Consider the following 11,425-nt stretch of genomic DNA (forward strand, 5'->3'; position numbering starts at 1 on the left):
CTGACCGTGTGGTGCAAGGACAACAACACCCACTCAACGTGATCAAGACAAAGGAGATGATTGTGGACTGCAGGAAAAGGAGGACCGAGCACGCCCCATTCTCATTGACGGGGCTGTAGTGGAGCAGGATTCAAGATCCTTGGCGTCCACATCACCAACAAACTAACATGGTCCAAGCACACCAAGACAGTTGTGAAGAGGGCACGACAAAACCTATTCCCCCTCAGTAGTCTGAAAAGATTTGGCATGGGTCCTCAGATCCTCAAAAGATTTTACAGCTGCACCATCGAGAGCATCCTGATGGGTTGGTATCACTACCTGGTATGGCAACTACTTGGCCTCTACCTGCAAGGCACGACAGAGGATAGTGCTTACGGCCCAGTACATCACCGGGGACAGTCTTCCTGCCACCAAGGATCTCTATACCAGGCGGTGTCAGAGGAAGGCCCTAAAAATGGTCAAAGACACCAGCCACCCTAGTCATAGACTGTTCTCTCTGCTACCGCACGGCAAGCAGTACCGGAGCGCCAAGTCTAGGTCCAAGAGGCTCCTAAATAGCTTCTACCCCAAGCCATAAGACTCCTGAACAGTGAATCAAATGGCTAATCACTTTGTCAACCACAACATGTTATAGACTGACTGTACAAAATATTATGAACATAGACTGATATAGTCTGACCAGGTGAAGCTGCGATCCCTTATTAATTTCACCTGTTAAAACCACTTCAATCAGTGTAGATGAAGGGTAGGAGACAGGTTAACAGTCAGTCATATAGAATGTGATGTGTATAGTCCTACAACGTTATTGTGAGAGAATAATGTAAGAAAATCCAATGTTGAGAATGTATTTAGTCCGCCAAATAGTTGTCCGCTCTAAGCTACAAGATATCAGTGTAGTAAAATGATAAAAGCGTATAGGTCTGCCCATCATGAACAAGACAGATGAGAGAGAAAATATTTGATAGAAATTAAAAAAGTTATTTTGGGACATGTATAGGCCTATTTCTTAAGATTAATTACAAGTAAAAAATCATATACCATGTAAACAGAGCCCAACCGTTGCCCAAAAATCAACCCATCAACAATGTTATAGCTCTCCACATACTGTACTTTGAAACATTTCATTATGAATCATTATACATTGTGGCTTTTCACCTGCAGTTTAACATAAATGCATTCAGTCATTGAACTACAAACTCAGTTGAAGACACACTTGACGTTTAGTTGTGAATTGTTTACATCAAATTTTGACTTAATTTCTGGACAATATTACTGTCCATTTGGGGGACCACTTTTGGATCAAGAGCACCCCCAGAGGCACAAGTTCCATATATCCCCTTTAATTATTCTCATTACATGTGACCTAAGCAAGTGTTCGGATCCGAACTCGGAATGTAAATTGATGGGCATGGGGACCCTGCAGATGCATTGTTCCTTGTGCATTCATCTTTTCTATGGTCTCTCCCCAATGATGTGTATAAACCCTGGATTGCTGATGCTTTGTAATGGCCAATGAGAGGCTTTGAAGCCACAGGCCGCCACATTGGTACATCTCAGAAAGAGCAGTCCTCCATAGGAATGAATGGAATTCTACAATATTTCAATAAAATGTTTCAAGGACACAATTTCATGTATTTAAGTAATTCTTTGTTGTGGTGGGGGCAGTAACATTAACACTCTCAAAATATAAAATGTTCAATTTAATTAATATAATTTGCAAGTATGCATTAAGGTGTCTGTAATAGAATATATTTGTCAAATGAAGGAGGAGTACCAAAATGGCTGTGCGATGGCTTCAAAGCAGCGCCCCCTCTTAGTCATCTAAGGTTAATACATATTATGGTCTCCTCCTCTTCTATTAAAATGATTTGGACTGCATTTGCTCTAACAGTCTTGAAGTCAGCATGGACATGAATTTGTCAGCGCGTTGTGCTTTTGTTCTTTTTCTGTTGGCATTTGTAGATTTGAAAATAGTCTCTGCTGCAGAAACGGGAGGCACATCTACAGGTGAGTTGTTCTAATTAGTCTACTTTGCATTATTTGTCATGAAACAAACTGTGACAATTTGATGATTTATTTTAAGAAGCCTGCTACACTTGACTTAGGTGTTAAAGCCTACCTAATTGGTTATAAACAATAGCCTATAATTGTGCATAGCCCCTTTGCAACCTATTTTGTTGCAACCTTACTAAGAAATACAAGCCAGCCATTATGACTTTGAAACAATCCAGCCTACCCTTGGCCATTTTACGCATACACTGTCAAATAAATTCTAGTTGTTTCAACAAATGATTATGAAGTAAGTGGTTCCAAAGCCTTTTTCAGTTTATTCAACTTCAAGATAAAAATGTTACCTGAACTTAACATTTTTAGTTGGCCCAAACTTAGCTCCAACTTGAGAAAACGTATGCAACAATTCAGTAAACATATAATGATGTGTTTGTCAATTTGTATCATATGTTCATTTAACTAGAAATGATAGAAATGAAATGATAGAAATGATTAGAAATGATTATTTCTGCATCTTAATAGCACTGTTTGTGTGTCTGTTTTTAAACCGTTGCACAGTGACAGATACACCCATCTATTGCATTCATTATTGCTGCATTACTTTGGAAACAAGAAAGATGGAGCTTGTAATGTACATTTCATACACATAGATCAATATATTTCACTTACACTCTCTTTAGAGCTGAGACACTCAATTAAGAAGTCACATAATAGAAAGACTTAATTGGGAAGAGTCAGTGTAGGCTGACAAGTTGCTACCATAAACCTATTTGTAATGGGGAAATGTAGGATCACTTAAAGATCATATTTAGTTGAGAGTGATCAACAAAACATTTAGCGTATACAGTTTATGTAATACACAATGGTTCCAGTATCCTGGTTGTGACATTCAAGGTGTGGGTTGATGGTCACTAGACTTGATGCTGAATGTTATGGATTGTTCTCATATCTGTTGATAGTGATTGACGCCAGACTGGAGGCCCCAGTAGAAGGACCGAGGACACACTGATTATTCACTGTTGTATTGTACTGATGACATTCTGTGACCACTGTGTGATTCTGTAGCAGCTAACATTTATCGCAACGATCTCCACACAAATATGACAGATTTTCAGAAAATGGTTCAGTGTAATTGTGTCCATGTTCATCATGTGTCTTTGTGGTAAGTCGTGTTCCCTGACATGTCTGCTCAAATTGTGTTGTCCCAAAGCAAAGCCTGGAGTGTGCCCTCGTAGACCATGGGGCGTAGGGACATGTGCAGAGTTCTGTTTCAATGACAGTGACTGCCCCAATGATGAAAAATGCTGCTACAATGGATGTGGGCATAACTGCATTGCACCGTACACAGGTAGGATATGTTCCCAGAGTGACAGATACACACATCCATTACGTTCATTATTGCTGCATTACTCTGGAAACAAGAAAGATGGAGCTTGTAATGTACATTTCATACACATAGATCAATATATTTCACATACACTCTCTTTAGAGCTGAGACACTCAATTAAGAAGATTTCTGAGAGCCATGTAGGTATTTAGAGTTTTATATAGATATATATATATAGATATATATATATATATATATATATATATATATATATATATATATATATATATATATATATATATATATATATATATATACCATAAACATTTTGTAATGGGGACATTTAAGACCAGTAAAGCTCATATTTAATTAGAGTGATCAACACAATGTTTAGTATAGAGCTTCTGTAATACACATGATTTCCATTGTTCTTCTTGTGACATTCAAGGTGTGGGTTGATGGTCACTAGACTTGATGATGAATGTTATGGATTGTTCTCATATCTGTTGATAGTGATTGACGCCAGACTGGAGGTCCCAGTAGAAGGTCCGAGGACACACTGATTATTCACTGTTGTATTGTATTGATGACATTGTGGAACACTGTGTGATTCTGTAGCAGCTGACAATGTCACCGCTTTCTGTTTTGACTTCCTACAAATGCAAATGCCTATTTATCATAACCATCTCCACACAAATATGACTGATTTCCAGAAAATGGTTCAGTCCAATTTTGTCCGTGTTCATGTCTCTTTGTGGTAAGTCGGGTTCCCTGACATGTCTGCTCAAATTGTGTTGTCCTAAAGCAAAGCCTGGAGTGTGCCCTCGTAGACGATGGGGCGAAGGGACGTGTGTGGAGTTCTGTTCCAATGACAGTGACTGCCCCAATGATGAAAAATGCTGCCACAATGGATGTGGGCATGACTGCATTGCACCGACACAGGTAGGAATGTTCCCAGAGTGACAGATACACACATCCACTGCATTCATTATTTGCTGCATTACTCTGGAAACAAGAAAGCTGGGGCTTGTATATTTCATACACATAGATAGATATTTTTCACATACACTCTCTTTAGAGCTGAGACACTCAATTAAGAAGATTTTCAAGATCCATGCAGGCCTTTAGAGTATATACCAATGTTATGCAACATCTATACACTCTGAGTATACCAAACTTTAGGAACACTTTCATATTTTTGAGTTGCACCCCCTTTTGCCCTAAGAAAAGCCTCAATTCACCAGGGCATGGGGTCTATAAGGTGTTTAAAGCGTTCCATAGGGATGCTGGCCCATGTTGACTCCAATGCTTCTCACAGTTGTGTCATGTTGGCTAGATGTCCTTTGGTTGGTGGACCGTTGGCGGCAGGGTAGCCTAGTGGTTAGAGCGTCGGACTAGTAACCGAAAGGTTGCAAAAGCAAATCCCTGAGCTGACAAGGTAAAAATCTGTTGTTAAGAACAAGGCAGTTAACCCACTGTTCCTAGGCCGTCATTGAAAATAAGATTTTTTTCTTAACTGACTTGCCCAGATAAATAAAAGTAAAATATTTCAGGGAAAAAGGATTTTGGGAATATCAGGCTGAGACTTCAGAGGAGTAGCAACATACGTTTCTTACGATACAGCAATTCACAGAACTTTAAGCTGACAATTTGTCAAGGGCCACCAACAAAATTCCAACTCATTGTAATAGTAAGACCTCAATGGAAAGAATCAGTGTACGGATGATTTCCAGTGTTCTACTTGTGACACTCAAGGTGTGGATTGATGGTCACTAGACTTGATGCTGAATGTTATGGATTGTTCTCATATCTGTTGATAGAGGTTCACGCCGGACTTGAGGTATAAGGGCCGAGGACACACTGATTATTCACTGTTATGTTGTATTGATGACATTCTGTGAACACTGTGTGATTCTGTAGCAGCTGACAGCCTGTTTGTTTTGACTTCCTACAAGCCTCTAGAGCTGGTGTTTACAGAACATTTGGTGCTGTCTGATTAGAATGTAAAGGGTATGTCTCCAAGATGCCAGTTAGACATTTTCTATGCTTCTGTGCTGGAAGTGTCTCCCTGTTGCAGCTTCTAATAAACTGGATATAATTATTTTCTAAATAAAAAATAATTAATATTAACCAATCCACCTCTTTGGAGGACACAAATATTTTGGAGTTTTACAGCTTTTCTGCTGTATATTCATGTGTATCAAGTGTATCAAATACTTGTTCTCCCCACTGTACAAGCACATACATTGTACATATACATTTGACATGTATAGATTTATTATGGATAGATTTGATTGACTTTACCTGCGACTGCTTTTCTCGATTGTTATCCTGGAAATTCCTATTGCACGTATGTTTCTACTGTATATCTGACAACTTTTCATTTGTTACCATAGTGAAGCCCGGTCGCTGTGTCCTGCCCAACGGGACCTACATGTGTGCCGAGTACTGTTACAAAGATGGCCAGTGCCCCGAGGAACAGATGTGTTTCCAGATATGTTGATTCTATGCCTGCAGTGAGCCATTGAAGCTTTATTGGAAATTCTTATTAGTTATAAGAAATAAGTAGAAAATACAAATCATTACATGTACAATTATGTCTATGAAAACTGATGATTTTATGCAATAATAAATATGAAAAATGATCATAGCTTTTATGGAAACTGGACAATTTTCATGGGCAGTATGTGAATTGACAAACTCATGTGGACTGCTGAATTTGAATAAAACAAGATTTTGAACACCTGTGCTTGGTTTTTTTAGGGGTTATTTGAGACTCGTGTGGTGCTCATGTGAATATCCTTCATTTTCCGGCTTCAGACCAATGCCTGTTCTCAGTTTAAACATAGTTTTTTGTTTTTAATTTCCATGGTTTTTATACCGGAAGGTGATCGTACAACCTTATTATAGAACATTATAATTAAGCAAAAATGCACAAGGAGGTGTGGTATACGGCCAATATACCATGCTAAGGACTGTTCTTAGCACGTGCCATGACATACAGCCCTTAGCCGTGGTATATTGGCCATATACCACAAACCCCCGAGGTTCCTTATTGCTATTATAAACTGATTACCAACGTAATTGAAGCTGTAAAAATAAATGTTTTGTCATACCCGTGGTATATGGCCTGATATTCCACGGCTGTCAGCCAATCAGCATTCGGGGCACGAACCACCCACTTTATAATATAGTTTAACACATGCTCTCCTTGTGAATCTTCACAATGTTGTACGTTTTATTTATTGATAAGATCCATGCTCATAATCATACTGATCATTGCTCATAGAAAATTGTCGAGAGCAAGGAAACAAAGACTGAAGCAAATATTTACTATGCGATTACACAATGTAGCTGGCTAGATAGACGACTATACTAGCCGGAAATATGGCCGAACTGTTCTCAGTTGAAGGGTTATGAAATATTCTCTCTCGCCGAGTCGAGTTGTGACCGTGAATATCGTCATCCATCTCGGTGGAAACAACTTGGACACACAAGGGGACAGCCCTGGTGCGTCAGATGCGAGATGATTTGGAGGTAGTCCGCATGTCCCCTGGGACAATGGTGAGCTACTCTGACATCAAACAGTGGAAGATTTGCATGTTCCTCCGTGGCAGGCGCATGCCCACAATCCACCACTTTGCATTCAATCATTGTGTCCCTGGGCAGTACCATAGGGCAGGGTTTCCCAAACTCGGTCCTGGGGCTCCTCCTGGGTTCACGTTTTGGTTTTTGCTCTAGCTCTACACAGCTGATGAAAATAATCAAAGCTTGATGATGAGTTGGTTATTTGAATCAGCTGTGTAGTGCTAGGGCAAAACCCCCAAATGTGCGCCCAGTGGTACCCATGTTAACAACCATTCCTGAACCTGACTCCAAAAACAAGCCACCGATGGACAGTACCAAAATAGATACTCTATTGATTCTGTTCAATGCCCCATATACTGAGCATTCTTTTTGTAGCGGGAATCTTATATAATAGCTTAAATTGAAAAGAAAGGATTGATTCTTCAATTGTTACTTTGTATATTACTTCAATAAATCTGATGCCATGGTATTGGGATATCGAAAATCTGTTCCCAACTATCTTGAATTTTATGTGGTATAGTTGTCAACCCTCTTGACCATAAGTGAAACTGATACATTTTACGATTTATATTGGTCATTTTAAGCCATTTACGATTAATTCATTCCTTTCTCTTTTAACTAATTTTCTCTTCCATTTTCGTGGCAGAGCTGCGATGAACTGGTTATAATTTTGTATTGAGCATACATTTCCTTATACCGTGATTAATTGCTTGTGTGACATAATTTGACCCCGCCAGTCTGCCCAGCGTCGTCAGTCTGTCAGGATCAGTTAGATTCGCCAGTCAGCCAGGATTCGCCAGTCAGCCAGGATTCGCCAGTCAGCCAGGATTCGCCAGTCAGCCAGGATCCACCAGTCTTCCAGGATCCGCCAGAAGTGCCAGTCAGCCAGGATCCGCCAGAAGTGCCAGTCAGCCAGGATCCGCCAGAAGTGCCAGTCGGCCAGGATCTGCCAGTAGTGCCAGTCGGCCAGGATCTGCCAGTCGGCCAGGATCTGCCAGTCGGCCAGGATCCGCCAGTCAGCCAGACTCTTCCAGATCTGCCAGACTCTTCCAGATCTGCCAGTCAGCCAGACTCTTCCAGATCTGCCAGTCAGCCAGACTCTTCCAGATCCGCCAGTCAGCCAGACTCTTCCAGATCCGCCAGTCAGCCAGACTCTTCCAGATCCGCCAGTCAGCCAGACTCTTCCAGATCCGCCAGTCAACCAGACTCTTCCAGATCCGCCAGTCAACCAGACTCTTCCAGATCCGCCAGTCAACCAGACTCTTCCAGATCCGCCAGTCAACCAGACTCTTCCAGATCCGCCAGTCAACCAGACTCTTCCAGATCCGCCAGTCAACCAGACTCTTCCAGATCCGCCAGTCAACCAGACTCTTCCAGATCCGCCAGTCAACCAGACTCTTCCAGATCCGCCAGTCAACCAGACTCTTCCAGATCCGCCAGTCAACCAGACTCTTCCAGATCCGCCAGTCAACCAGACTCTTCCAGATCTGCCAGTCAGCCAGGATCTTCCAGATCTGCCAATCAGCCAGGATCTGCTTGTCAGCCAGGATCTGCTGAAACCACCAACCAGCCAGGATCTGGTAGATCTATCTACCTGCCTGAGCTTCCCCTCACTCCCGAGCTTCCCCTCACTCCGAGCTTCCCCTCACTCCCGAGCTTCCCCTCACTCCCGAGCTGCCTCAGTCCCGAGCTGTCCTTCAGTCCCGATCTGCTCCTCAGTCCAGTGGGGTTCTGGGTGAGGACTACTAGGCCATGGTCGGTGGTGAGGGTGGACTATCCAGGGACGAAGGGAGATGGGACTAAGACATGAACTGAGTGGGGTCCACGTCCCGCGCCGGAGCCGCCACCATGGACAGACGCCCACCCGGACCCTCCCTATTGTTTTGAGGTGCGTTCGGGAGTCCGCACCTTAGGGGGGGGGGGGTTCTGTCACGCCCTGGTCAAAGTATTTTGTGTTTATCTTTATGTATTTGGTCAGGCCAGGGTGTGGCATGGGGTTTTTGTAATTGTGGTGTGTTTGTCTTGGGGTTTTGGTGGTGGTATTGGGATTGTAGCTTAGTGGGTTATCTAGCAAAGTCTATGGCTGTCTGGAGTGGTTCTCAATCAGAGGCAGGTGCTTATCGTTGTCTCTGATTGGGAACCATATTTAGGCAGCCATATTCTTTGAGTTTGTCGTGGGTGATTGTCCTTAGTGCATTTGGTCCTGTCTCTGTGTTTGTTTACGCAAGTATAGGCTGTTTCGGTTTTCGTTACGTTATTTGTTTTATAGTGTTTGTATTTAGATTCGTGTTACGTTTATTGAATAAACATGATTCGCAATCTACACGCTGCATTTTGGTCCGACTCTCCTTCACCACAAGAGAACCGTTACAGAATCACCCACCACCAACGGACCAAGCAGCGTGTTAACAGGCAGGAGCCACAGGAGAGGCAACAGAGGCAGCAGCAGCAGGAGCAGCAGCAGCTGCAGTGGGAGAGGCTGCACCACCTGGAGAAATGGACATGGGAGGAAGAACTGGACGGTAAAGGACCCTGGGCTCAGCCTGGAGAATATCGCCGCCCCAAGGAAGAACTGGAGGCGGCGAAAGCTGAGAGGCGCAGATATGAGGAGGCAGCACGGCGTAGCGGATGGAAGCCTGAGAATCAGCCCCAAAAATTTCTTGGGGGGGGGGGCTCAGGGAGAGTGTGGCAGAGTCAGGAGTCAGACCTGAGCCAACTCTCCCTGTTTATCGTGAGGAGCCAAGGAGGAGACCAGAACCAGAGCCAGTGTTGGAGGTGAGCGAAACAGAGACTGTGAAGGAGTTAATGGGGAAATTGGAGGAGAGAGAAATGAGGGAGTTGCTGTGTTGGTGCTTTTCGCATGGAATTCGCCTGACGGAACGTGTTGGGGATTTGATGGCACCTGGGTTAGCGCTCCATACTCGTCCTGAGGTGCGTGTTAGTCGGCTGGTGAAGTTGGTGCCAGCCTCACGCACCAGGCCTCCTGTGCACATCCCTAGCCTTGCACGTCCTGTGCCAACACTGCTCTCAAGATCTCCAGTACGCCTTCACGGTCTAGCCCATCCTGTGCCACCTCCACACTCCAGTCCTCCGGTAGCAGCTCCCCGCACCAGGCTTCCTGTGCGTGTCCTCGATCCAGTACCACCAGTTCCAGCACCACGCACCAGGCCTTCAGTGCGCCCCGCCTGTTCAGCGCAGCCAGAGCCTTCCTCCTCTACAGCGCTGCCGGAGCCTCCCGCCTGTTTAGCGCAGCCAGAGCCTTTCTCCTCTCCTGCGCTGCCGGAGTCTCCCGCCTGTTCAGCGCAGCCAGAGCTGCCAGCCTGCATGGAGCAGCCAGAGCTGTCAGTCTGCATGGAGCAGCCAGAGCTGTCAGTCTGCATGGAGCAGCCAGAGCTGTCAGTCTGCATGGAGCAGCCAGAGCTGTCAGTCTGCATGGAGCAGCCAGAGCTGTCAGTCTGCATGGAGCAGCCAGAGCTGTCCGTCTGCATGGAGCAGCCAGAGCTGCCAGTCTGCATGGAGCTGCCAGTCTGCAAGGAGCAGCCAGAGCTGTCAGTCTACATGAAGCAGCCAGAGCTGTCAGTCTGCAAGGAGCTGTCAGTCTGCAAGGAGCTGTCAGTCTGCAAGGAGCCGCCAGTCTGCCCAGCGCCGCCAGTGCCGCCAGTCTGCCCAGCGCCGCCAGTCTGCCCAGTGCCGCCAGTCTGCCCAGCGTCGCCAGTCTGCCCAGCGCCGCCAGTCTGCCCAGCGTCGCCAGTCTGCCCAGCGCCGCCAGTCTGCCCAGCGTCGTCAGTCTGTCAGGATCAGTTAGATTCGCCAGTCAGCCAGGATTCGCCAGTCAGCCAGGATTCGCCAGTCAGCCAGGATTCGCCAGTCAGCCAGGATTCGCCAGTCAGCCAGGATTCGCCAGTCTGCCAGGATCCACCAGTCAGCCAGGATCCACCAGTCAGCCAGGATCCGCCAGAAGTGCCAGTCGGCCAGGATCTGCCAGTAGTGCCAGTCGGCCAGGATCTGCCAGTCGGCCAGGATCTGCCAGTCGGCCAGGATCCGCCAGTCAGCCAGACTCTTCCAGATCTGCCAGACTCTTCCAGATCTGCCAGTCAGCCAGACTCTTCCAGATCTGCCAGTCAGCCAGACTCTTCCAGATCCGCCAGTCAGCCAGACTCTTCCAGATCCGCCAGTCAGCCAGACTCTTCCAGATCCGCCAGTCAGCCAGACTCTTCCAGATCCGCCAGTCAGCCAGACTCTTCCAGATCCGCCAGTCAACCAGACTCTTCCAGATCCGCCAGTCAACCAGACTCTTCCAGATCCGCCAGTCAACCAGACTCTTCCAGATCCGCCAGTCAACCAGACTCTTCCAGATCCGCCAGTCAACCAGACTCTTCCAGATCCGCCAGTCAACCAGACTCTTCCAGATCCGCCAGTCAACCAGACTCTTCCAGATCCGCCAGTCAACCAGACTCTTCCAGATCCGCCAGTCAACCAGACTCTTCCAGATCCGCCAGT

At 45.4% G+C, this 11,425-nt stretch overlaps 1 protein-coding gene across 1 annotated transcript; it reads left to right on the forward strand.

Moving 5' to 3' along the window:
• Positions 1–1,904: 1,904 nt before the first annotated feature.
• Positions 1,905–6,070, forward strand: LOC121839621 (WAP four-disulfide core domain protein 18-like). Its single transcript, XM_042299392.1, has 4 exons — positions 1,905–2,007; positions 3,221–3,358; positions 4,143–4,279; positions 5,734–6,070. Exons 1-4 carry the CDS (start codon positions 1,905–1,907, stop codon positions 5,734–5,736), a joined length of 381 nt encoding a protein of 126 aa, XP_042155326.1. The 3' UTR covers positions 5,737–6,070.
• Positions 6,071–11,425: the final 5,355 nt, after the last annotated feature.

The sequence above is a fragment of the Oncorhynchus tshawytscha genome, linkage group LG16 (assembly GCF_018296145.1).
Source record: "Oncorhynchus tshawytscha isolate Ot180627B linkage group LG16, Otsh_v2.0, whole genome shotgun sequence".
Lineage (NCBI taxonomy): Eukaryota > Metazoa > Chordata > Actinopteri > Salmoniformes > Salmonidae > Oncorhynchus > Oncorhynchus tshawytscha.

Bases quoted from the DNA above. Each gene is read 5' to 3' on its own strand.
- LOC121839621 (XM_042299392.1), top strand. From the start codon at position 1,905: ATGGACATGAATTTGTCAGCGCGTTGTGCTTTTGTTCTTTTTCTGTTG. The intron at 2,008-3,220 runs GTGAGTTGTTCT...GTTGTCCCAAAG, and splicing joins AACGGGAGGCACATCTACAG to CAAAGCCTGGAGTGTGCCCT. The intron at 3,359-4,142 runs GTAGGATATGTT...GTTGTCCTAAAG, and splicing joins CTGCATTGCACCGTACACAG to CAAAGCCTGGAGTGTGCCCT.